At 45.0% G+C, this 27,774-nt stretch overlaps 1 protein-coding gene across 2 annotated transcripts in view; it reads left to right on the top strand.

Annotated features, from left to right (window-relative positions):
• UTP20 (UTP20 small subunit processome component) overlaps nucleotides 1–27,774 on the top strand; it is a 1,109,880-nt gene that overhangs the window by 692,447 nt on the left and 389,659 nt on the right. For both annotated transcript variants that reach the window (XM_078675325.1, XM_078675316.1), the window contains exons 38-40: nucleotides 11,845–11,982; nucleotides 17,778–17,917; nucleotides 24,866–24,948. In XM_078675325.1, coding sequence (XP_078531451.1) covers nucleotides 11,845–11,982; nucleotides 17,778–17,917; nucleotides 24,866–24,948 — 361 coding nt within the window. The remainder of the gene's footprint in view (nucleotides 1–11,844; nucleotides 11,983–17,777; nucleotides 17,918–24,865; nucleotides 24,949–27,774) is intronic.

The raw sequence follows: 27,774 nt of genomic DNA, 5'->3' as shown, positions 1-27,774 counted from the left end.
GTGGACAATATAAAGTACTGTTTGGGGAGGGCAGTAGAGGCTAAGACCACTGCATGCTTAGAGAGAGCACCTCTCACTTGGTCCATTCACTCTTACATTAGATCATAGTGTTTGCAAGATGGATCAGGACAGTAGCCTGTCTTTCTGAAGTATACCTCTAACCACAGGTTCCACACTTTTGCATTTTCCCACGGGCCTGACTGGATCTGGAAACAGCTCTTACATGCTGCTTCCTATATAAAATGACAACACAGATGCGTGTATAGGCACTACTCTTGTGTGTTGTCATTTCCTTTTTCCTGGTGCCTTTGATAGGGATCCAGAGCGTTGCCCTCGGAACCCGCCTTGGTGGTGACTGTCACAATAAGCCCTTTCTTGGCCCCCTTCTGGCCCTAGACCAAATCTCTACTGCTTTGCTGGGCTCTGAATGGTTAGGTGCCTGCCTTGTATCTAAAAGGACCGCTTCCAATGTGACCAACACTCTAATTCTGAATCCATTACAGATTTCCACTAGATCTTGGCCGGTGTCTTGTTACAAAATGACCAGGACTAACCCCTAGCCTGGGAGGACTCCCTTATGACACCACTTGCCTCAGCGTGACAGATGGCTGGATTCTATGTGGGTTTGATTCTGACACCCAACAGGGCTTTTAGCATATTCCTCCTGATGAAGTTGATGACGAGGAAGCAATTTGCTACCACTTTCCCTGCACGAATACTGGTCTTTATACCTGCAAAATACTAGTGGCTACTGAATTGGACTCACGCTGTACTCACTCCGTAAAGAAAGTGGTAGTTTGCATAGGTGCTAGAATTCCAATTTTCAACTGTTTAGGCTAAGGCAAAATTGATCACAGAAATCTTTCAGCTAGGTATTTCAACGTCGGAACCCTTGGACCATGCAATTATGTTCTGACATAGGCTCAACAGCATAGTCCAAGCCTTGCTTAGAGCTGCCAGTGGTCATCCTATAGCCAGGTGTCATAGGCCTGCCTAGGGGACCCGGCGTTTTTATCTCAACATCTGACCTTGGAAAGCCTAGTCATACAGACTTCTACAAATAAGGTAAACCCTATTGCCTTCTCCGTGGCTATGCTATACTGAGAATCTGTGGCATTGATGCCCTAAGAAAGTCTTCTCTTCTGCCAGGTTAACACTGGTGCCTTAATGTTGTTTGCTTTCTGGTATTGTACATTTGTGCCCTCTGGAATATTGTAAGTGAGATCTTGACCGCTCTGCTCGAGGAGTTTAGAACTCGTTATCTCAGATGGTTCACAATGGATAAAATGCAGCCAAGTACAATTAATTGGACTGTCTGGACCGCATTGACTGTGTTGGCCATGCTATGAGCACAAGTGTGATGGCCCAGCACCAAGCTTGGCTGCATGCCACAGGTTTCTCTAGAAATGTGCAAGCATCCTTGATGGAAATGCTATCTGATGGCTCCGGTCTCTTTGACAAAAAACACAGTCTCTGCCTTGAAGTGTTTAGAAGAGAAACAGGCTGCTGTTACTCCTTGGACCTATTGTCTCTGGCCCTTCAATTTCACTGACAGTACTGGAAGTTCTGAGGTTACTCTCAGGGCCTTGCCTGTTAACAGAGACAACCCTTACAGCCTGTTGGTGGCTCTAAGGAATGAGGTTGTAGCAGAGACTCTATCCATCAACAAGGGCAGCAGTTTTAATTTGCATTGCCTGCTGCGGCTGCTTCCAAGCTGTTCTCAACTACCCCTCCCCCCTCCCTCTAGCAGTCATTTATCCCCAGTAGGGGGCAGAATCATTTTTTTGTCTGCTCAACTGATGTGGAGTTTTCAGTGAGGCTTGGTGGTTCTGAATGGTTACAATCTCCTTTTCTGTTACCCACTCTCCTGTTCTTGCTTGAACTTTGGCCGACCTTGCCACTATCCTCAACAAGGAAGTGCAGACTCTGCTTTCCAAAGGAGCAATTAAGAGTCTTGAGGCAGAGAAGGGCATTGGGTTCTACACCTGGCGCCCAAGAAAGACAGACCGATCCTAGATCTTCAGTTCCTGAACATCTTTTGGAAGGGCAAATTCATGAAGTTGTTTCTGGCCCAAGTCCTCTCTGCTTTATACCCAGGGAACTGAATGGTGTCCTTGAACTTGCAGAATGTGTATATCTGCACATCCTGCAGTCCCACCAACATTTTGTTTGCTTCGTGGTGGAATCAGAACACTTCTAGCTCAACATCCTGCCCTTCAGCATTACTTAGACCCACTGGTAGTTTGTGATGCCCTTGGTCTCTGCCCATCTTTGTGGGTTAGGAGTACATGTACTCCTGTAACTTGATGACTGGCTATTGAAGGCGCTCTCACGCAATCATGGATCACCCACAGATGTCTGTCTCGTTACTGTGTTTCCTGAGGTTCTCCTTCAGTGAACCAAAATCCCATCTTCAGCCTTTAGAGAGGTTTCGGTCTATGAGAGCCATTCTGGACACAGTGACTTTCAAAGCCTTTCCAGCCATGCAGCATGGCCAGGACATTCAGTACATGTTCCTGATGTCGCAAACTTGTCCAGTGTCAACGGTTCTGAGACTTATTTGTCTTCTGGCTTTGGACATCCTGCTGGTGCCTTATGACCACTAGCACTTGCAAGCTCAGCTGTGTCTCCTTTGCCTTCAGTGAGTGTAGCAGTGGGGTTGTCTCATGGATAGTATCAATTTTTCAGACAGATAGCTCCAACTTTCGATAGTGAATGAAGAATGGCATTCATACTGCTTTCCCTTCCCTATTCACAGCTCACAGTATAGACAGACCCATCATCTCTGGGCTGGTGGCGTCACCTAGACAAGGTATAGGTCAGAAGTCTCTGATGAAGCGGAGGTGCAATATTAACCTTCTGGCCCTGCGTGCCATTTAGCTGGCTCTATCTTCCATCATAATCAAAGCTGTTCAGGTTCTGATAGACAGCACGATTCAGATGTATTACTTCAAAATGCATGGTGTAGTGGGAGTCGTGTATGCTGTGTAAGTGGTGCGTAGACTAAGATAATGGCTGGTCTTACCATGGATTCTCTTGATAGTTTGCAGGGAAATCTCAGCGGACACCATCTGACCACACCAGTAGGTGGTTCAGTGCATATTCGGCAGACGGTCTTTCACCTGGCGAGTTCCCTCAAGTACCAATGTGGACAATCAGATGGCTTTTCATCTGGCCGACCACAAGTGGTACCTGCACATAGAGGTGATTCAAGGCGTATTAAGCCTGGGGGGTGTGCCTTGAGTGTATCTTTTCACTGCTGCTGACAGCAGTCAGTGTAATGCCTTTTATGTCCTGGAGTTCCATTCTTGGGGCTTCTTGGGAAGTGTGTTCTGCCTTTTGTGTGACTCTAGTCTCCTTTGTGCATTTTGGCCTCTGCATAACTGAGTTCTGGAGGACATCGACATGTACTGCGCTCAGTACGTCATGGTAGTAATGGACTGGGCTCAGAGTGTCTGACATGCCACATTTATGAGTCTATGCATCTGGCCATCCACTCTGCCTGCCTCTTTGGGAGGACCTGCTATTCCAGCTATAGGGCAGGATTCTTAATCGAACCTCCACAATCTACGCCTTTATGACTGGAATGTAACCAGCTGAGGTGTTTTGACCTTCCTGCAGAAGTGGTGGGTATGATTGTGGCCATGTGTCACCTGCCTACCAAGTCAGACTGTTCAATCGCAGGGCAAAATTTGTGGCCTGGTGCATTGACTGACAGATCGATCTTGTTGGCTCTTTCTGCTTTTGTACGTTTGCCTGATCAGTCCTGCTTGTTTTCATCACCGGTTGTAAAATTTGTTTTTTAAGGGCATGTATGTTTCTTCCTGCACCTTTTCTTATTCTGCAGTAAGACCTTAAGTTGGTCATTACCTTTATGTGCATGACGTTTGAACTCATGCACAGTTATTCTTTGAGTGTACTAACCCCTACGATTGTTTGCCTAATAACAATCACTGCTGCATGACTGTCAGTGCTCAGGATGCAGCTGTCCGTGCAGCTGCCATAAACCACCTTCTTTCGTAACAGGCTGCTATGTAGGACTCCGGCATCCATTTTTCTGTAAGTGATGTTGCCTGTCCATGTGGGACATTCCTTCACTATCCCCCATTTATTCTTTTTTGCAACATCCCTCTTCGGAGGAGGAGAGGCTTTTCATTTGCTGGATTAGATGAGAGATCTTAATTTCTGCATAGCGTGGACTAAGGAGATCTGAGTACGTCAGAAATTAACCTTATCAAGATAGATTATCCTTTTTAGAAAGATGTGCGAGGAAGTAGCTTTCAGGCTCATTCCAACATTACCATGGCCGCCATTATGGCTTTTGCTAGTGGTCCTCCGGTGCTGGACAACTGTTAGGCTGCCAGGTGGGTGTTCATTCACACCTTCACTAGTCACTATTGGATAGACTATTAATATTGATATCACGTGCACACACTGCTATTCAAAGAGGTTCTGGTTCAGTTCTCTTCTTGTATGCTACTCCATATCCCTCTTCTAGTCCTGATTCGCTATAACCATCTGTAGCACACACCCTTTCAGAGGTGTGTCATAGAGTGCACTGCCATATTCGCCATTATCTAATTCAGTATATTTCTGTAGGAAGCTGGCTCTGTATATACTATAACAAAATGAGGTATAGTGTGCACAGAGTCCAGTAGAACCCAAAAGGTAGGCAGAGGTAAAAGTAGATAGGACCTTTCTCTCTATTTGTGGTAGTGTTGGCGAGCAGTAAGGCTTTATGAGAGGGTAGTGATAAGCATTTCTTGTACACAATCAATCAGCAAATGATTACACACACTCAAAGGCTGAACTCAGACCACTTTGTTTTGTATAAAAATATTAAGTTATTTTATTTGTAGAACCAAGCCAAGCCTGGCACGGGTAAGTGAAATAAATGCTTTGCAAAATCTTATGCAATGTTTTACAATTTAACGCAGGTTCAAATGCAATTAATTGAAATACAGGTAAGTTACTTTTTCTACTCAGTGTGATAAGCCTAGATATCACACTGGGACATTTCCTAGAGGAAAGGTAAGTAAAATCAATTTTGTACAGTTGTAGTTTTTCATGTTTTCATACAAATCAACTCCACACTAAGAACATTTTTCAAGGGAAAACTGTCAATGTCAATGGGTGGGACGCCGGCTGCTTGGTCGTCGGCTTGGTGGCCTTCCTGCCTGGGGGAGACGCCTGTCCCGTGTCAGGAGGCAAGAAATCTGGGGGTCTGGTTGGACACTGGCCTGACCTTTGACACACAGGCCGGTCGTGTGGCTGGGGTATGCTTCGGCGTTCTGAAGACGTTAAAAAAGGTGTTAGATCTTCTCCCGCTTGCAGCTCGCAGAACGTTGGTGCATGCCCTGGTGACATCCCGCCTCGACTATGGCAATCTGTTATATTTGGGTGCCACGAGGAAAGTTACCAAACGCCTCCAGGTGCTGCAGAACGTGGCAGCCCACTTAGTACTGAGGCTCCCCAGGAGGTCTCCCTCCAAACCAGCGCTTCACGCGCTCCACTGGCTCCCAGTTGCCAGCAGGGTGGAATTTAAATCTCTCTCCACATGCCACCGTATTCTGAACGGCAAGGCTCCTGCTTTGCTCAGAAGTCTGGTGACTGGGTATAAGCCCTCACGCAACCTTCGCTCCTCTTGCACGGGTCTTCTGACGGTGCCTAGAGTCAGGAAGGCACGCATGGGAGGTAGATCTTTCAGATACTTGGCGGCCAAGCACTGGAATGCTCTGCCCCTATGCCTGCGCTTAGAACCGTCTGAATCCATTTTTAGGAAAAAACTCAAGACTCTTTTATTTAGCAGGTAGACGTCTGGGAGGGTGGGCGGATTGTTAGCTCTCACTCATCACAGCGCGGGGACACGCCGGTGGGCGTACTTCCAGGCGCTTTACAAATGCCCAAAATGAAATGAAATGTATACCTATGGAGAGAAATTAAGTTATTGGTTAACAGGTAAGTACTCGATCTTTGGGGTTGAGTTTCTGGGGTTAGAACAAGGGTTCCCCCAGGGTCAAGGATGCACTCTCATAGCACCCTCAGCTGCACTAGGGAGGCTGGGTGCAGTGTGCTGAGGCCCAATGTTATCCAATGAGGGATAGGGGGCCTCTGGTTGGTGGCTGCTCATAAGCAGGCCACAAGGTTGTTGGAGCAAAGCTCCTGGTGTTAGGCTCAGAGCAAAGGGAGATCTGGTTTAGCACACAAAGTGCACCTGTAGGGACAACTGGGTGCAGGGTGCTGTTTTGGTGTCGGGTGCCCTGTTGTTTTCAAAGGGGATTTTCGGTTTTAGTTATTAGCAGGCTCAGTCCAGTAAGATTTTCAGGAGGAACCAACAGCTGGGCAGGTAGGTTGGAGGGCTTGGGGACGTAAGTGTTCCTTGGGTTCTTTTCTCCAGGGCTCAGGGCGGCTGGATGCAGAGATGTCTTTTAAGGTCAGATTTCACCTTACCGGGCCACTCCCGATTGGGGGGGGGGGTCTACGTGCAGAGGCTGCAGGCAATGTCAGTGAGTCCTGGAGAGGTCAACCCATGATGAGCTCGGACTCTGGAGCACTGGGGGACCTCACTGGGACCGGTGGGCCACTCGATCTCAGGTTTCTTTGTGCTCAGCAGGCTCACAGTCTGTCTTGGGAGTTTCTTTTGAACAGAGCTGCTGTTCACAGGAGTCCTCTCAGGGTTCTGGAGGTCGCTGGCTGCAGGACAAGGTGAATTTTGGTGCTGGATACTGCAGACAGGCCCGTAGGGTGGGGCCAAGACAGTTGTTCTCTGCAGTCTCCTCTGCTGGGCGTCTTTTTTCGTCCTTCTTTGTAGGTTGCTGGAATCTGCTTTCTTGGTTCAGGGCTGCTCTCTAAATACTGTATTTAGGGGGAATTTTAGGGGTCTCTGGGTCAGAAGCCAATGGGCTACTGGCCTTAGGGTGACTACACCCTTGGAGTGCTCACCCAACGTGTGCAAGTGAGCACAATCCCTAACTTTGATTGGGGAGTGCCTTCCATCTGCAGAATGGCAGGCGCTGAAGAATGGGCTTCACCTCGCCTCCCCCACCTGAGGGTGGGGGTTGGCAAAGAGACGCACGCCTTCTGGGCTGGCAAATTTTTCCAACCTGTCTTCCGCCGAAAAGAAGGGGAGACAGGAAGAGGGCCTGCTGCTGGTAGCAGGAGATGCTTGGGGTTGCATTCCAAAGGCTGCAAGGCCTTTGAAGCTTCCCTGCCACAGATGGGTCTTCCTGGCCTGGGAGAGGTGTGAACACCACCGCCCAGGAAAGGATTTGTTTCTGGGCTCAGGGAGCGAAGGCTCCCACCCCAGGGGTCCAGAAACATGTCTTGTGATAGCAGACTGGTGTGTACCAGTCAGGGAACCCACCAGACGCTGGTCGTTTTTCAGGGGGTATCTCTAAGATGCCCTCTGAGTGTATTCTTCATTGAAACCTACACTGGCTCAGTGTGGGTTAAATGTGCTGAGAAGTTTGATACCAAATTTCCCAGTTTTCAGTAAAGCCATGATGGTGCTGTCGAGTTCAAAATGACAAACTCCTAGCACCATATAATCCTAATGGCATTACTGCACTTAAAATGTCTAAGAATTGACTTAGACACTGTAGAAGTACAGGGCTCATGCACCTGTACCCTCACCACTGGTATAGTGTACCCAGCTAGAGGGGTGGCTGACCTATGCCAGAACAGTGGGTTGTAGGCATGGCACACTGGGATGTGTGCCATATCGACTCTTCACTTTGTTCTGCACCAAAACACGCAGCCTGCAATGGCAGTGTGTGTGTGTGTGTGTGTGTAAAGGTACAGGGCCTTTAAGGCTAAGAGTGGCACAATAAGTGCTGCAGCCCTTAGAAGTCTTCCCTGGCCACAGTGCCCTTGGTACTCACAGTACCTTTTACAAGGGACTGACATGTGTCCAGAGAGGTGCTAATTGGGGCTACAAGGTAAAGTTTTGGGAAAGAACACAGGCCCTGGGAACCTGATTGGTAAGGGACCAAGGGCACATGAGCTGAAAGTGCATCAATAGTCTGGCAAAAAGTTGGGGGGTTACTGCAACAGAAACGCAGCTTACAAGAATTTCTCTTTGTAATAAACAATTCTTTTTTCCGCATTTCTTGATCACCTGCAACCATAGTAGACACACATGGTTGTAATCCCAAAAATGCCCCAGCCCTGAAGATTTTGTATTGTTTCACTTAAGGTTGCTCCTTTGCATTAAGATCCTAATAAAAAAAAATAATTCGGTTAGGATTTTACTGCAGTTCAAGAGAGGCCAATGTTTTAAAATGATTTTTTTTATCTTGTAACTTGACTCAGAGAATTTAAACACAAATACCATTGTGCTCTGTTTGCTTCTTCTGCTTGGTGTGGTCATGTTTCTCTATTGATGTAATCAACTCCTTGTTTTGCCCTCTTAAGTATTTCTTCAGGGCACCTTGTTTTGTATAGCTTAGCCATCGTCATTCCCTATTGTATTCTACACTCCCCTTTTCTACTGTTAATCCTCCTGATTCTCATCAATTGGTTCACTGGAAGAGTATTCCTAAGAGATAGGTGAGGAGATGAAAGCTATTGTAATGCAATAAATGATTGTTATCAATAGTTTGGACTATAATCTGGTGCTTAGCTGCTGTCGGTCCATACAAATGTCCATATCTTGAACAGTGATGTGTTTATCCATATCAGAGTTAAACTGCAATTTGGGATTTCTTGTTTGTAGTTAATTGATGTTGCAGATCAGCTATTCTTTGTTCCCTAATCAAATAATGAATATATCATCAGCACATCTCGTGTGTAATAATGGGATTGTCAGTCAGTCAGTCAATCAATCAAGACTGATTTGTAAAGCACTTCTTATCACCTGTGAGGGTCTCCAGACCGGGGAGGGTGGGTGGGGGGGAGGAGGGGGGGGAGGGGGGAAAGATGTTCTTCTGCTATGGGCTCTCTGTTGGACAGCCACGTTTTCAGACTCTTTCTGAACTCCTGAAGGGTTGCGGCTGTTCAGAGTTGAAGAGAAATTGTGCAATATGTAACCATGTTCAAATTCAACCATGAAGATTTTGGTATAACATGGGGCTGCTGTAGATCCCATTGATGTTACTTTTAATTGTAAATAATATGTATTCTCATTCTGAGTCAAGCACCGCTCCACGGCTTCCAAACCGTCGCTATGTGGTATGGCGATATGTAAGGATTTGAAAAAGCATACATAATGTTATGCGTATATACTTTGGAATTGCCCATCAGTATGTTGAGTAGATGTGTAGTGTCCTTGAGATATGATGGTTGACTCTGAACAATTGTCTGTAAATATTAATCAATATGTTTGCCAGCATTAGATAATACAGACCCAAAAGAGGTTGCTGTTGGTCTGAAAGGCGGGGCAACAAAATTCTTGTGCACTGTGGGAACAAAATAAATTCTTGGACTGCTAGAGTGTGACAGCAACATATGACTTTTTGAATCATTATATATCTCATTTGTGCTGCATGATGGAGTTTTGAGCTAAGTGTCTTATTGAATTCATTGGTAGGATTATGATTTAGAGAGTTGCAAGCATCCGTCAGTATCGCTCTTTGTGATAGATACTCTCTCTAGTGGCAGATTCTTCACTGACTCACTTTCCATCTCGTTCTGTGCAATGAACTCATGATTGGTCATAAAGTCCCATTTTAGACTCCTCACACTATCCTATTACCGACTCCACGTCTGTCTAAGGGTGCTGAAGTTACCTTTGAAAACTGCATTAGCAAGCAGGGGTGTTTCCTATTTAGGGGACTGCACTCTCATTTACAGTAGTAGGGTGTGGATCCCAGGAAATCTAAGGGCACCACCAACTAGTGCATGGGAGCTATTGCAGAAATGTAATCCAGATCCGACAGTCACCTGGGGGAATTCAAAACTGTGAGCAATCTGCAGATAGAGTATCTTTTGTTAGAGCACTGTTGAAGGTAAGTAATATTTTTGTACAGGAAATTAGACTTGATGAGAAAACTGTGAATCAATATCCTTACTATGTACCGGGAGAACTTTGCAGCTTGTTCTTCCATCCTTTGAAATTGATTTTGGAATTCGACATACTGTTATAAAATCGAATAATAATAATAATAATGATCCACATTTGTAAAGCGCACAATCACCCATAAGGGTCTCTAGGTGCTGGGGGCCGTCGGGAAGATTAAGCAAGCTATTGCCCAGAGTCACATGGTGCTGGGCTAATCTGCCGCCGGTGCCAGGGATCGAACCGTGATCCCCAGATTCCGGAGTCAGTCGCCCTAGCCGCTGCGGCACACCTCTTCCACATGACAGCATAGGATTGCTGAGATAATATAGTGGTCATGTGGCCAATGATGATACTTGCTATGCAGTGGTCATCACTCCTAATGCTTTTTGTTAACATCTATGAGTGGTCAGCGGAATCTGTACTTACTATACTCATTTAAGTAAAAAAGAACAGGCACAATGGCATTTGCAAATGCAGCTATGAAGTGTTTTTGCCATATTTGAAATTGGGCCACAAATCTCATATTTAAAAGCATTTCAAGCATGCTTTGTGTTCAAAGACAGTCCTCTGTGGAATGTACCCATTTGCCCATATTGTAATAAAACACATTTTTCTACAGTAGTTTAAGGGTTAGTATGCAGCTTTCTTTCCTCTGAAAAATCCTCTTATTACTCCATACTGAACACTACTTGGAGCTCTCAAATGACATTGGCATGGCAATCATTGCCTACAGTAGTATGATCTGCATAGGACTTTGAGGTCCATGAATGTGCACCACCCAGAAATCTATAATCTGCACGTGCACACTCAATTAACCAATAAACCATTACACAATTTTTACCTAGAGGTAGATATTTGAGAGTGCTGGGCCCTAGATGATGGATTGCCCTGAACGCCACCCTACGGGCAGTTGAGAAAACACTTGAAAACCAAGCATTCTAAACTTGCTTACAGTTGTTCTTCATGCAGAAAAGCAGTCCTTATTAGAGAACGTTCAGCAAGGTTCCCACCTCTACCGATCGGATTGTAGTGTCCACCATGCTTGCTCAACGTTCTGCCAAGATATTCAATCCTCTAAAGCTACTGAAATGAAAAATGCAGAGTTTCATAAAACCTTCACCTAGAAAAATCATAAAAAGAGTAAGAAATATTTACACTTGAGACATGTCATACAAGAGGCAGTGACGCACACTCTTCCCCATGGAAAAACTGATGATTGTATGAGGAAATTTCCTTGCATAAGTCCTCTAAAAGAATCACCCCAGGAGAGTTTCGGGCTAATTAAAATGGCCTGTTTTTATTCTTTTTAAATTATAAAATACATGCCACTAGTCTTATTACTGTTTCTAAATGCTCTGGTTCTAGTTAACAGAGGAGTAGAAGTACAGTGGGGTGCTTTGATTTTGATTGGATATCAAAATTCGGTCCCGTATGCAAGCCAGCGTTAGAACTAAGGTCTCCAGTTTTTGTGTTTGAAACCATTGAAAATTGACTTGATGTTGTACTGTAATGTATTAACTATGGCTTACCACAGTAAGCCTATATTTTATAGTTCAACTGCTATTGGAGTTATTCCTTATCTTGCCACTTCCTGAGTTTTTAATCTTGTTTACAATAATTACTTTGAAAGGAATAACCTTTGCTCATGAATGCACATCTCACAAGAATTTTTTTATATTATGTGTGCAGTTACAAATGGGAACCACAAAGAAAACTATTTTCTTGGGAAGACAATGGAATGCTTTGGCTATCACTGTGTGAGTTACACCATTGCCATGGAATTAAAATGTTTCCTAAACAAAAACTCCCTAAAGGAATGTTTGTTTTCATAACTTCTATACCCTCAGATTCACAGAAGAGCACGTGCCTTGAGGAAAATTGCAAAGCAACTAGTTGAAGGAAAAACTGTCCTATCCTCTAAATCGTTGCAGAATTATATCATGCCATATGCAACCACGGCCATCTTTGATGAAAAAATGCACAAGGTAGGTTGTGTATGCCTTCTGATCCTGTCTAGATTTCTTTTTCATATGAATTTAGTATGTGTTTTTTTTAAACACAGTTGTGGCTGTACAGTTGATACAACTGGTGTGCCTTTGCTTTTCCCTTTAACCAATCAGCTGTTTGAGCAATGGGCATTCCTTTCTACACATAATGATACCTTTCCGAAATGTACAGAAAGGGTCCAAAATAATGCAAGATAATCATTTGCAATGAACTATGGACATTATGCTCGTTATTTTACTGACACAGTACAGCTAAGGTCCTGTCCGATCACTGCTTGGAAGACATTCCAAAAGAAGAGGATTCTAGGCTCTTAGATACTTGCATGTTATCAATGAAGTCGGAATACACTGTGGTGTCTTTGTGTCATTGGTTGGAGGAGGTGTAGAGGTGAGTAGAAGGGATGACATTTGCTACTAAAGAGTGCATTCTCAGATCACTGTTTTAAGTACTGAACTGTAATTTGGGAATCTATTTGAGATGCACGGGGTGCCAGTGCTTTAGTGAGCTCAATGGATGGTTAATTCCCCTTTCAGAACAAATGCTGTTTGGGAACTAGTGACGTATTTAGTCCATGTTATGACATTAGTGGCAACCCCATTGTTAGGTCTCTCCTACGCAGCGCGCATGCGCTGCACAGGAGAACCTTTAGCCGTCGTTCTGCTCTTTTTCGAAGCACATACTCATGCTTGTGGCGGCATCCAGCTTGCAGGAGCAAGCAGGGGCGCACCACAAGCACAAGTGTGTGCTTCGAAAAAGAGCAGACGCACGCACGCAGCACTCCCAGGCTCACCTCCTGCTCCCCTCTCTCTCACGCGCGCACCTTTCTCTCACACGCGCACCTTTCTCTCACACGCGCACCCTTCTCTCACATGTGCACCACTCGTACTTGTTTAAACAGGTGACCGTGCTGTTGCATGGCTGTTGCATTTTGGGGATTCCTGGAGTGCTATCGAATCAAACACGCATTACAGAGAAGAGCACGATGATCTGCGTCCATCCAATGTATACTTAAGGAGGTCTGTTCTGCCACAGAACAGTTCGAGCAGCATTTCCAAACTTGATGGGTCCAATTAACAGGCATAGGCATAGCCAATTGGTCTTGCCTTTGGGATCTTATTAGTGTTTAGTTATCCAGCACAATATCCTTGGTACATCAACGGTTGCATGGCTATACAATTATAAGGTCCCAAAGGTGAGACCTATTGGCTATGCCAATGCTTGTTAATTATAGAAGTGTTGTGGAGCTGCAATAGCTCATTTAGTGTGAGACCACGTTTGTTGTGTGACCCAGTCGCAACAGCGGCCGCTACACAGATAGCATAAAGGTATGCACCAGGCCCAAGTCAAGCCTTTTTCTAAAATAATAGTATAATATTGACCGAGGATACAGTAAACACACAAACTTGTTGCTGTGGCCCACTCTGCTAATTACACAGTCCAGTCCGTTTTAGTGCCGTGTGGACTTTTTGTGCTATCAAATGGAATATGTATGGGAGAATGTGATGTGCAGAAGGTGCTGTTTATGACTCGGTGGATCGATCTTAGGTGTCTGGAAGATAAGACTAAATTCTGATTAAGTAAGCTGTCACTTTGCTAATTTTCGGGCTAGTATTGCTAACTGAAAGTTGCCTCTTTTAGGAAGTGATGTGGGTGAATATCAGGAAAATAAAATGTTAAGAGCATCACTTTAGGCTGTTTCCAAAGACGTCAACCTCTTCTGACCTCCTATAATGATCAGTGTTCTTTTTAAAAATTTTTTACCTTGGGTGAGATAAATACTTATTGATGTCCACTTTGCTTTTGGTCCTTGAGCTCAGAAAACACAAGGTAACCGGCTTCGGACCGAGTTGTGAAAGTAACCCCAGACAAAATGTTTATACCAGCCACAGGGTGCACTATGCTTATCTGATCGACTGCATTGTGTTTAGCCAAAAATAGCGGTCGTTCTTCTCTAAAGAAGCATTTTCTTAGAAACCAGACATTAGATTTCACTACATAGTGGAATAAAATAAATTGGCTAAAATCGATATGGATTAGAAGTATTTTTGTCTTTGATATCTTGAGACTTAAAGGTCTGTTTTAACCCACATAACATGTTTTATCAAAATGTACTTTCAGCACTCAGTATTGCTTCGAGATGTCTGGTGTGCATACCGCTTAAATATGTCAAGTGTACTCAACATAGGATACCAAAAACGTAAAATTTTTCCAAAATTCGTGTTTCATTTTGATATGGTTTACTCTAAAATCCCTTTGCTTCATAGCAAAGTGACAAACTGCCTTTTTAGCACATGACATTGGGACTGTCAGTCTAGGATTGGTGGGAAGCACCATCAGCTGGAGGCTCGTCGCTGAAATGAATTAGAAGAAGTTGTGAGTTATTGAAGTTAGAGTTCACAGTCACAGATTTACTTTTCTTTTATCGAAGCAGTAGAAACTGCGATTCATTGTCGAAGGATAATGTGGGATTGTTTTAACAGAGACAGAACCATTTATAACAATATTATCCTTAAGCTGAATCAAGAGGAGCACAGTGTGTATTTATTTTCCTGGGGTTGTTTTATATCAAAGACTGGATGCACATAAGGCAAATAAATGTTTTCACATGAGAAACCGACCCAGTTTATGTACCTTACTGGAATAAAAAGGACCATTCCCAGTTATGTGCCTAGAGAAGTAACACCAGTTCACAATGTAACGTTTCTTCCATTTGATTAACATCTATAAAGAAATCAAACCTCTCTCTGAGACAACTCTGAATTTCAGGGATGCCCTGCTCTTGATAGTGTTCTTGATCTGCGGCTTTAAATAAAACCAAGGTCAGTCAGCAAATGTGGAAGCTCAAAGCAGGCCTCCGGACAAATCCATGGCTCCATCTTGCAAGAGCTAGGGCTGCCGCTTCACTTTTTCGGTTTCATGGACTTCTCTTACAGTCAGGCCACCCAGGTATGCTGAAATTCTCTGTAGTTGACTAGTTTGATTGGCCAGCTAAGAACTGCCTGTTTGATTTCAGTGTTCGATGACAAACTATTTCCCTAAAATCAGTGTCAGTCAAACAGACTATACCAGGTTGGCCTACTACTCATGTCTGCTGTCATGACAAAGGTGTTGGCATTTTCTCAGTGTTCAAACGGTTTGTTCTGTGCGTTTGTATAGCTGACTTTGTTGAGGAAAATTGTTAATTCATTTATTCCATCTTGCACGGATGGAGCAATTGTGGGAGCTTGTGTTATATCCCGTTTGTATTATAATAAGGTTATGTATCTCAGACCCCTAGAATTTCAAAATTACACAGCTCCGGTATGTTAGTTATGTTAGGTATGTTCAGAGCCTAGGAAACTGTGAGGGGATCCCTCTGCCCGTCTCTCACAGAAGTGGCTTCCAGATAATCAACGTGTCCAGTTTAAAGGCACTTACCAGACTGTGTGTCTAAAGGACCAGTCCCAGGTTTCTGAATCGTTTGATCTCTTATGGACCTGCAGGGCCACTGTATTCGGGAGCGCTTCTGATTCTGAGCCCATGTTTAAATGGACTTCCAGCAAAGGCAGAGCTTTTCGAATTGGGTGCCTTTTGAATGTTGGGCCTTAAGAGGGCCAGAAGTTAAAATCCTCAGAAAATCTTTCCTATAAAGATCGGTCGTCTTTTTATATTTTGTCCAGTTGAAAAAGACTTTTAAAACCCGTTGGTTTTGTTAATTATTCTCTTTTGCGATGGGGTTGCGATTTTTTTTTAGTACAAGAAATCCCTGTGGAATGTGTGTTGTCCAAGTAAAGAAATTAATAAATAAATGTAAAGTGATGACAACATCGTCATGGCTGTAATCCACAAAGCCTCCGGACTGTAAAGCAGCATTGTAGTTCATGTTGTAAATTTGTGAATGTTATTTATTGTTTCAGCTTACGAAAGTAAGCCATACGATATAAACTCCATAATGTTACAAGAATGAAATCAGCACTTTGCAAATTATATTATTTAACACATTTCATAAAAGATTAATATATTTTTAATGTATGCAAAAACAGCCAGTTAATACATATAAATGGATGTCATCCTCTTTCTCTGACTCCAGCAAAATGTCATGCTTTTTTAAAGCATGGAGAAAAAACAATCAGTTAACATATGTAAATATAGGTTAAACTCTTTACCTAGCTCTGTGTGCAAATTAGAGTCATCTGAGTATTCCTCAGCATTTCCTGGAATGGACATAGTCTCCACCTTGTAGAGCACCATCACAATTCCAGTACCCACAATATCCCTGAGCAGGAAAATTACCATCACCGATCTTGTAGCTCACATTTGTCACCAACATGTAGTGTCACCTCCATGCCAGTAACCCACATGAACCAAGTATTTAAAGCACCAGCTTCATTCCCGTATTCTCATTCACACCGGACATGGACAGTAAGTAGTCTGACTTCCGTTCTGGGACAATAATCCACATTTGCCTTAAGTATGGAATAACATTGACATGCTAATAATGCACAAATGCTGGAAGGATAAGGTATCATCGTCATCCAGTAATCCACAATTGTCTCATCCCCATTTAGTTCTGCTCTGTTCATCTACGTGCACTCTTCCCTGTAACTTTCAAGTGCTGTCATCGAAGATTTCAAGCTTTGATATCAGTAAAGTGTGAAAAACACTCGTGCACACACACCACCTCCTTTGATCCCACCACAAGCACAACTGTCGCGCCTCATTTTAATGATGAGGGAGGCAAAAGCCACAATGCAAGGATGCATGAAAGGTGGAGTGATTGGAAGGAAACCTGGATTGAAGGGTTAAAGGATGAGTGGGTGGACCGATATAACGAGTGTAATATAATGGATACAAAGGAATGTATGAGTGGGTAAAAGGATGGATGAATGCTAGGAATTATGAGTGGAAGGATGGATGAAGACTAGTGATAAAAGGGTGGGTGAATATAATGGTAAAGGAAGGACGGATGGATAGAAGTTTGAAAAGATGAATACATGGATGGATGAATGAAAGGCTTCAAAGACGATGAAGGGGGGATGAAGAGACCTCTTCTAGGCTGGGTATGGCTTAATCGTGTCATCCAGTAATCCTGTTTGCATTTTGCTCTGCTCTTTTCACCTTATAAACAAACAGGTTTGCTGATCCTGCATCAATTCACAAACTGAGTTACCATACAAATTGATTGAATCTCCAAAAACACTTGGAAGGAGAATTTAGAAAATGCGTTAGGCAAATGAAAAGTTCCTGAAAGACTTATATTAAGAATGTTTGTTTAGGCACAGTAAGTCATCCAAGGTAAACACCTTGAATGTCTCTTACAGATGAAGAATTTCCCATGCTCGCACACTGCTTATTGGACCATAAAGGAAACAGGCAAAGGAGCTTGTTTTGGTCTATCAGAATAATGCACCTTGTGAATCCATCATACATACTAAACATAGACTGCAGGTGAAGACTGCTGGCCATATTAGGTAAACCTGAGAGATAGTCTCAGTACTGTGGGGCAAGGTACACAGCTAGTCTGTTTAAGATTAAACAGACTAGCTGTGTACCTTGCCCCACTGTACTGAGACTATCTCTCAGGTTTACCTAATATGGCCAGCAGTCTTCACCTGCAGTCTATGTTTAGTATGTATGATGGATTCACAAGGTGCATTATTCTGCACAAGTTAAACCAGTATTCATGAAGTTCCACAAATTCATTTGATGATAAATCTGATTGATGTCCAGTCACTTATGTGTGTCATAAATGTCAACTGTTCCACGTGCAAATTAAGCTGTTACTCTTTTCCAGTATGAAAATATGATCAGTGCCTCAGTGGAGATCGTGGGAGCGGTGTGTAAACATCTGTCATGGTCAGCGTACATGTACCACTTAAAGCATTTTATCCATGTTCTGCAAACAGGACAGATCAACCAGAAATTAGGTGTAAGGTACGACATTTTATTTGAATTATTAATTGAGTATGTATTTAAAGACTTAACATTGAGCCAGCAGCTTTAACTATCCTTTTGAGTGGGATACTTTATTGAATGAATGGTACCCTTACTTTAACCCTAGATGTTTTTAGTACACAAAAGTTGGACTTGCTTAGAAAATATAATTTGTGAATAGCAGAGAGAAGGCAAAAATATCCAGAATATAGTGCTTTTATTCTTTCTCTATCTCCCTAAATCTCTCTCGCTCTGTTTGTTTGTCTCTCCCTCTCTCCTTATACTTAATTTGAATGTCCTATGGTCAAAATGTTGAGCTTCAATTAATTATCCTTACACTGTGAAAACCTCCATAAATTGAAGCAAACAGGTGAATGTCATCATAGCTGTGGATAAGCTTTACAATCTCACCCTTTCAGCAAAGCTCCTTCTTTTCAAAAGGAACTTTACTGGACACTTAGCCCCAACCTTCCTTTCTCAACCCTCCAGCGTGGGTCTTTTTACTGGCCGCTTCTGGGAAGATTCTTCTTCAAACTCCATTCCAGAGCATCTTGACAGAAGGCATCAATTGCATTTTTTCTGAGGTCCAGCATGAGATCATGAGCAGTGCAGGTGTCAAAGTTAAGGACCTTACCTTCTTAATTTCATTAAATTGCAGTTACTTGTTGAAGGAAATATATTAAAACCTTAAACATAATGTAATTATGAGCACACAAACTTTCCCATGCTCGGGGGCGCTAGGTGGCGCACTTACAAGCTGGCTGCACGAATGTGAGGTCCCTGCCGTCCAGTGATTTAACTCCATAATTTATCCTGCTAAATGGTCATTTTTGTGGTATCTGACACTGCCAGAGGGGAGAGATAGCATGCCTGCTACACTCTGCCAAATTTTGGAAGGATCGACTCTCGTCTGCTCCTACATCGGCGTGTTGAAAGTGGAGCCGAAGGTGACTGTGGAGCCCTGGTCGAGCGTAGGCCGGTGAAGGTGAAAGCGCGAGCCCGTGGTTGCACTCGTGGTGAGTGGGGGAACATCGAGAGGCGCGAGGAAGGTGCACTCTCAGTTGCGGACTATTGCAAGTGGAGCTCCACGCGTAAGAGGGGAGAGAACAAGAGGCAAGGAGTAACAGACGCGAAGGTACGCTGCACCGTGGTGCGCCTCTAGAATCAAAATGGGCAAGCCAGACGCTAAACAACCAAAGTTGAATTTTGAAACGTCCAAGAGGCCTACCCGAAGCGCACAAGATGACCATGACAGAGCAGGGAGTTGTGAGACCCAAGGTTCGGCGTCTGGACAGTCCACTGATGTCCAAGACATTCTTCGTGAAGTTCGGCAAAGGGTTTGCCACCATAGTGGACAAGGTGGATAGACTGTCGTCCCAGATGGAGGCCATTGCGCACAAATTGGATGGGCATGTAGATAGGATCAAAGAAGCAGAAAGACGCATCTCAGACACAACATCCGGCCATACAACGCAACTTGCCCGCATGGATAACCTATTGAGGGTCATAGCTGTGAAGAACAAGGATTTAGAAGAGCGAAGTAGGCGCATTAATATTTGCATTTTGGGTATGCCAGGAATCAACCAATACTGGACGGACGGAGAGTACGTGGAGAAACTGTTGCTAGCAGCGATCGGATCGGAAGCCTTTTCCAACCAATTAATTGTGGAACGAGCTCATAGATCTCTGGGCCCGCGGCCCCAACCCAGCCATACCCCGAGGCCCATTATAGCAAGGCTTTTGAATTATAGGGACCGGGACGTGGCTTTGCGTTCCGCGAGAAGTAAACAGACACTATCGTATGACGGCAACTCGTTCTCCATATATCCAGACTTCACGCCTATGGTCCAGGAGGAACGACGTAAGTTTCTCGACGTCATGAGTAAGCTGAGGAAAGCACAGATCGATTATGCACTGTTATAGCCGGCACGTTTGAGGGTCACGCATCAGGGCAGACAGAGGTTTTTCACCAAACCTCAGCAAGTGGAAGAATTCCTCAAACAAGTGAGAAGATCGAGTAGACCGGTTGGTGATGCAGCGAGCTCCCAGTGGTCTCTGGCGGAGGAGGCAGAAGACGGCTCTCAATGAGAGACTCCCTGTGAGATATAGACGACATACTAAGGACTGGAGACACATGAGTTAATTTCTGGCAGGCTGTGTCATAAGAGAAGGCTTATACTATGTGACTGATGTACCATACAATGCTCATTTAATTGCTCACCGGACGCTCCCCCCCCCCCCCCCGCCCCCCCCACCTATTTGGGCCTCGTGGCTCTGGCTGCGGAGCGCTCTAAGGACGGAGGGGTAGCTGTGTCGCCGCCTGGTGTTGGCCCCCGAAGGGAACTACCCCGGGATGGTCCACTGCATGTTGACTGCAGGGACTACTATGCTGTACTTGTTGAGAAAAGGGGGGGGGGCTGGGTGGGTTAAAATTACTGGCAAGTTGGGGCTGCTTCAGTGGGAGGGGGTGGGAGGGGGTTGGGGGGGGTCGAGGGGTTTGTTAGGTTTGTTGCATGCACAGTACTAAGAGAACAGCTCTCTCCTTTGGACTAGGACAGCTAACACATGAGTTGGAAGGTGGATACCCAAGGAAAGTCTCCGTTGTAACCTGCTGGGAGGTGTGTAGAGCACATTGTCATTATAGGGTGCGATGTCGCGGATGGCGGATTCCCAAGAGTATGGCTGATTGGAAAATTGAGAAATTCAATATCATTACATGGAATGTCCGGGGGCTGGGCGACGCACCGAAAAAGAGACATATATTGGCATATTTGGAGAGGCATAGGACACACATAGTCATGCTTCAGGAAACGCACTTCTCCCCTCACAGACCTAATACATTCGTGAGCAAATGGGCTGCGCACAGAATCTTCTCCTCTTATTCCTCCTTTGCGAGGGGTATGGTGATACTCATTAAGAAACAGGTACTGTTTCACCTAGCGGGGGCATCGTGGGACACACAGGGCAGATACTGCTTAGCGTGGGGAAGACTGGGCACCACCTCCGTCACATTGGCCTGTTGCTATGGGCCCAACAAAGATGACCCGCACTTCTTCACCATTTTATGGGCCAGAATATTTGAAGTAGGTTCAGAACATGTTATTTGGGGTGGAGACTTCAACGTTACGCTGAATCCTGGCCTGGATAGATCGAACCCAGCCCGCATCACCACACCAAAGCATGCACGACCCTCTGTGACACACTTGGTGCTTATCACCTACGGCACACCCATCCAAACACACGGGAGGGAACACACTACATGGTGCAGGCGGCGTCATGGGCGAGGCTAGACTATTGGATATTGTCCCGTGGACTGGGCCCTGCAATAGAACACATACAACACTTGGCCAGGACATACTCAGACCATGCCCCAGTTAGACTCACTTTACTCTTATCGGATTTTGGTGTACCACGTAACTTGTGGAGGCTGTACGCCCCAAGTTTGCTGGATACGACGTTTCAGGAAGAGCTGCGGGAGGAAATACAGGACTTTTTTGCCCGCAATAAGGGTTCGGTGGATAGCGTAGAACTAATTTGGGAAGCATTCAAGGTCACGCTGCGTGGATTCTATATAGCAAAAAGGTCAGGATTCCTTAAAGATATACTTACCCAAATCCGGAAACTGGAGATTGACCTAAAATCACTGGAAGAGGCGATAGCTGTGGCGCCGACCAGCGCTGCCCAAGTTACATTTAGAGAGACACTCACAGAGTATATGAACGCTGCACAGAGGGAGACAACATTTTGGGGCAAACACTGGGTGGCTAGGTGTTATGGTGAGGGGGAATGACCAGGCAAGGCGCTGGCCCTCAAAGTTCGTAGGCCCCCTCTGTGCTAACTTCGTGCTGGAAATAGAAGATCTGGAGGGAACGGTATACCGTGACACAACCAATATTCTTAACGCCAACGAATAGGGCAGACGAGATGGACTTGGCGTGTTGCCTGGGAGATGTGGCCCTGGGATGGCTAAGCAACGTGCAGAGAACTTTTTTGTGTGCCCCGTTTGAAATTGATGAGGTCAGAGAAGCTATTATGAGCATGCATGCGGGGAAGGCCAGGGGGACAGACGGTATCCCAATAGAATTTTACGAGACATATATTGACCTCATGGTCCCCATCTTACGTGAGGTGTACGAGGAATCCCTAGACGTTGGCAGCTTGCCTGCATCTATGAGGGAGGCTTTGATTATTTCCTTAATGAAACCTGGTAAGCCGCCCCAGCATTGTGACTCCTATAGACCGCTTTCCCTCCTAAACTGCGATGCAAAATTATTGGCAAAGCTGGTTGCCACCAGACTGAGCCTGTTGATGGATAATGTAATCCTCCCAGACCAATCAGGTTTTGTGCCTGGCAGAGCTACACCCCACAATCTAAGGACATTGTTTACTGTTCTCGATAATGTCTCTCCTGAACTGCCTATGGCGGCTAATTTTTCTAGATGCCACCAAGGCTTTTGATTCTATCGAATGGGATTATATATTTGGGGTGATGCTGAGAATGGGATTCCCCCCTCTCTTCCTCTCATGGATCAGGTTACTATATCATAAGCCAGTGGCCAAGGTGCTTGTTCATGGGCACACGTCCCAGACGTTCTCTATCACCAGGGGTACCCGGCAGGGATGCCCACTCTCCCCCTTGCTTTTCGCTATAGCTGTGGAACCTTTGGCGGAGAGGCTACGGCAACACCACAACGATCAGGCCTTGCGATGTAACATGCGACAAATCCTCATATCACTGTACGCAGATGATATCACGCTGTATATCAGGGACCCGCAGTACAATCTAAATCCGATTCTTTGGGAATTTATAGTATTTGGGAAGTTATCGGGGATCCAGATTAATTGGGGGAAATCTTGTATTTTCCCATTGACGGCATCCACAGTCCGATTCCCTTTGGATTATCCTTTGGAGTGATGTGATGAGGAGTTGCGTTACTTGGGGATTAAAGTCACTAGGGACAGGGATGAGCTACTGCGTCTCAATTATGGCACTGCGGTGATGCGGATAGCAGAGTCGGTGACCCGCTGGATCGCGCTTCCCTTGTCATTGGCGGACTGAGTCTCGCTGATAAAAATGGTAGTCCTCCCACAACTTCTTTACTTGTTTTTAAATATACCGTACTACCCCGGAAAATTCTTTTTCATGACACTTAGGTCGGAACTGACGCGTCTTGTTTGGGGAGGGAAGCAGCCGCGGTTGCAGTGGAACATTCTTATTAGGCCGTACTCCCAAGGTGGATTTGGCATACTGGATTTCGAATTATATTACATTAGTGCACAGGCTCACTATGCATGGTTTTGGGTGAAACAGCCCATGTATATGCCGCAGGTTGCGGCGGAACATTGGCTCGCACACCCCCTTCCATTGGATGGGATGATTCAGGACTCGCACAACCCCAGAGAGAAAACGCCGACCACCATCACATGCACGGTAGTGGCGTGGCAGCACATAGGGCGGATACTGCAAACACCTGTGCTCTACTCTATATCCTTGCCACACACATACCACCCGAACATGTCTCTTCTCCAAGAAACACTGTTCCATTCTCTCAGAAAGTGCACACATATTCATACGTGGGGGACTTGTATCATGAAGGCCACTTTCGCACAGCTGAACATATATTTCAGGGGCTGGAGCGGACCCCACTGGATTCTTTTCTCTATGTCAGACTCCGGCAGGGCATAAGGTCACTCACCCCGGGCTTCCCCGACGAACCGCAGGAATTAACCCCTTTACAACTACTACTCAAGAACACGATGGCTAAAAGACTTGTCTCTCTGATCTATCAGACAGTACACACACAGAGAGAAGTGCAGGCTGCGCCGGTACGCGCCCAATGGGGGGAGGAACTGGGTCTTGCCCTGACGGATGATCAGTGGGACTATTGCTGCCTGCATTTGGCCTGGGAGTGTCTGGGCGTGAACGAATACTGGACGCAGGTTTTTGAAGCACTGTCGCTGATGACAAATACGCCCATAGACCCCACAACGCTGCTGGCCTTGCTCAGCTATGTTAAACCGATACAGGCAATACACCGTAGGTATGTAGCCCTTGCCTTACTAATAGCCAAGAGGCGAGTGGCCTGTAGGTGGAGCAGGGGGTGGGCGCCCAAGTTCAAGGACTGGATTACTGACCTGGTGACATGCCAGGAACATCTTCATGCATACGCTGAGCTGCTACCCTGTGCATCCAGACCTAATGATATTTGGGCTCCGCTGAAGTGCTACCTGTTGGCACACCCACAAGAGACTACGACAGAAGGCGCTGAAATAGATGTACACTAGCAGAGCTAAGGTATACACTTAAGGGATAGATTACCCACCCCCCATGGTTCATGGGGGAGATACGTAGAAGACAAATTGTAATACACAGCTGAGGGATCTCTCTAACACCCTGCTATTGAAATGGACACTAGTCCTGCAGCAGAACTGTTCAACTGGAGACGGGACAGGTTGAAAACATGCTATTTGTTGCGCAGGAATGGTTGTAATATAGTATATATGTGTGTTCTTTGAATGTATAATAACTAATGGCAAGTGCTGGTCGGTGCCTGGTTGTAATGTCTACTACTCAGAAATGTAATGTCCGCCAAAGAGAGAGAATATATGTATTGCATTGAACATTGAATTTATAGTGACTGTTGGAGCTGTTTTTTTAATGTTTTCAACCGAAACTCAATAAAAAGAATGTAAAATAAAGCTTTCCCATGCTCTTATTCTCTTACACTCTCTCATCCTTTTCTGTATCATATGCTTAGTTAAAAACGAAAACTGGATGCCCTCTTGACATTTCCCTAGCCTTTGCATATCGTCCTTATAGAGCAGGTATGCAGTACCTCCTGGGCACAGACCGAAAATTATAATTTTGAATAAAGGTTATTTTGTGCTTAAATAATGCCTCTCATTCATGTATTGTCTTATATAAGCAAGCTTTTATTTTTCTGACAGCTTGTTGGTGACAGTACTAGAAGCTTTCCATTTTGACCATACTACTCTTGAACAACAACTGGAAGCATTTAAAAATAAAGAAAGTAAGTTTATTTTGTCTCAGACAAAATGTTACATGGTTTGCTACCATACTTCCAAAGGCTAGCAATGCTACAATAGCTCAATTTTGTGTTAATTATTCGTCTCATTCATTGTTTTTGAACTATGCACTTATGTGGCACCAAGTGCCGAAATCTGTAACAACCCTGCAAATTTCACCATCTCATGTACTAGTTTCCTTTGCACCCTTAGGTGTGTTGCACCACTGCTGACTATTATCAGCCCGCTGTAATGGAGTATCCTCTCCTGCAGAGGAATCTGTACTACTAAAAAATATATTTTTTAAATATTGTCTTTCATTTATCTTTGCAAGCCTACATTTGGCACGTAACATAGAGCAATGGCTGAAACACAGGGGCAAGGTGTAACCAATCTTACTGAAACACTGGGAGTGGTCACAGTGGAACAGGCAAAATCAAGTATAAAATATATAATGTGGAATAATTCTTTCTGGTCAGTGTCCTAAGGCCTGTGTTAATATACTTTTTGTGATGCCTGCTGTTTGTCTAAATTCAAGAATATTCAATATTTGTTAAACACTAACAGCTGCAAAGCCAACATTAGAGGCAATTAACAGAGTTGTCTCTTCATATCTACCAAGTTCGAATTCCATTGAAACTCCATTCTGTATTTAATTTAGAAAAAATTGATTCAATGTTTACATCTGATACACTTCTAGCCGCAGATTCCTTATCTTAGAATTATCGTCAGGCATCAAACTGGATCTGGACATTTTTGAGCAGTGCCCCTGTGCGGTGGTAGTTGGTGTTGTTTTCCTCCACGTCAGTGCCGAAAATGACATATGGGGTACCTATTAAAGGCACCACCAGCGAGCGTTGGTGTCTAGTTTTTCCTTTGCACTCCAGGAAGTGCAGATCCGGGAAGAGCTACCCCTCCGTCTTTTTTTAGCTGGCTTTTTTTTACATTTTGTCAACCAATTTTTAGGAAAAAATCTATTTATATGATGGGGATGTTTCCAAGAAACTAGCTGGTTTCAAATCATGTGGATTCTGACACAGACAGATGTCTGTGACCTCCCTCCCCCACAGTACCTCGAGAAAGGCAATGACTCTAAGGCCTGCATGGAATGCCGCCCCATGTACCTGAAGACAGTGAGGGAGTGCTCCCTCAAGCTTCTCGCCACCTGCTGTCCGACGACCCAACGACGATGAAGATCCCGGTTGCTTGGAAGGTTAGGAGGTCCCTTGAACGCTTGTGGAGCCACACCTGAAGTTATTCATCCTGGTCAAAGTCGTTGTCGGGTAAGTTGCATAAAAAGAAGTTGTTCTTCGTATTCGCCCAAATCTTTGGCCATGATGAGGGAGCGTCAACACTCCAGGCCCCGTGCCTCTGCAGAGCGTCCTAGAGGGTCAGCTCCGCATTTCCCTGAATTTGCCAGAGTGACCCCCATCTCATTTATGGTTGCCACGGCCCCTCTGGAGTGTTGTGGGACCCATGTATCCACTGCTGCATCTGAAGCAGTGCCACTAGTGAGACTGAGAACTTCTCCAGCGCCCGCTCCCATGCTTACATCCCCAGCGCCTTCGACGCCCATCAACAACACCATCCCCACCACAATCCCCATCATCTTCGTTCTTGACTTAGACACTGTGCAGGACCAGCTTCACATGATGCTAGTTCTAGTGCCCTTCGTGGCCATGCCTTCTGATTCGGAGCCAGGGCCTTTTGTCTATGACAGTCCAGGTACACAAGAATGGGAGGGGTACATCAACACTAATGAATATCGCCACCCATTGGATGATACCAAAAACACATTGTATGAGGATCTGGCAGATGCCAGTGGTTTAGACACTTCACAGGATACTGGCTTGTTCTCCCCTCCTGCTGTGGCTACAGAGGTGGGGGGCTCTTTCTCTATGCTACTGCGTAAGGCAGCTGAGGTCTTGGACCTTCAGCTGCTCTCAGTAGCAGTCAATTTTTTTTTGAAAACATATTTTTATTAAGTTTTATCAGCATACAAAGCATCTCAAAATACGTTTCATCCTTATACAACAAAACATGTCTCCACTGTATGTTCCAGCAAAACCCCCGATCCCGCCACCCAAAATAACAGTTGGTGTGTGTACTTTCCAATTGGTCAACAATCGACTTGGCGCCATTCAAATGGACTTTGGTCTTAGCAATTGCGCATAGTTATTATCACATGTTCATACCGTATACATTAATCCACATTCTCCCTTTGCTCTCAGTAGCAGTCAAGACTAAATTCCTGATGAAGGTCCTTCAACTGGCAATTGCCCCCTTCAAACCCTTGCTCCCCTTTAATGAAGCCCTCACCAACATCCTCCACTGGGTCCCCGTCTAAGCCCTGTACAGGGGCTCCTGTGCACAGGACGATTGCCCACTGCCACTGCCCCACTCCAGGGAACTGCAGTTTTCTCACTCAGCACCCTACTCCAGAGAGCTTGGTGGTCCAGGCCTCCACTTCCAGGGAACCCCAGTTTTCCTACTCAGCACCCTACTCCGGAGAGCTTGGTGGTCCAGGCCCCCACTTCAAGAATTAACCCTGGCTCATTCCCTTCCACTCCACCAGATAGGGAATCCAAAAGGTTGGATACCTTTGGCAAGAGAATATTCTCTTCTGCGAGCCTAGCACTGGGGTTGGTGGGGGACAGGATATGCCATCACCTGTCCTGCTGCAGTTCAATAACATCAGACTGTTGGGCACTACAGATTATACAAAGGGGATACTTTATCGCCTTTGTTACTGCTCCTCCTCGCTTGCCTGTCACTTACAACCAGTTGACAGAGGACCATTTCTCTTACTACGCCAAGAAGTGTTGGCTGTC

This window comes from Lissotriton helveticus, chromosome 1_1 (assembly GCF_964261635.1).
Source record: "Lissotriton helveticus chromosome 1_1, aLisHel1.1, whole genome shotgun sequence".
Taxonomy (NCBI): Eukaryota; Metazoa; Chordata; class Amphibia; order Caudata; family Salamandridae; genus Lissotriton; species Lissotriton helveticus.
The sequence above is the reverse complement of the archived record's forward strand: the minus strand, read 5'-3'. Positions and strand labels throughout refer to the sequence as shown.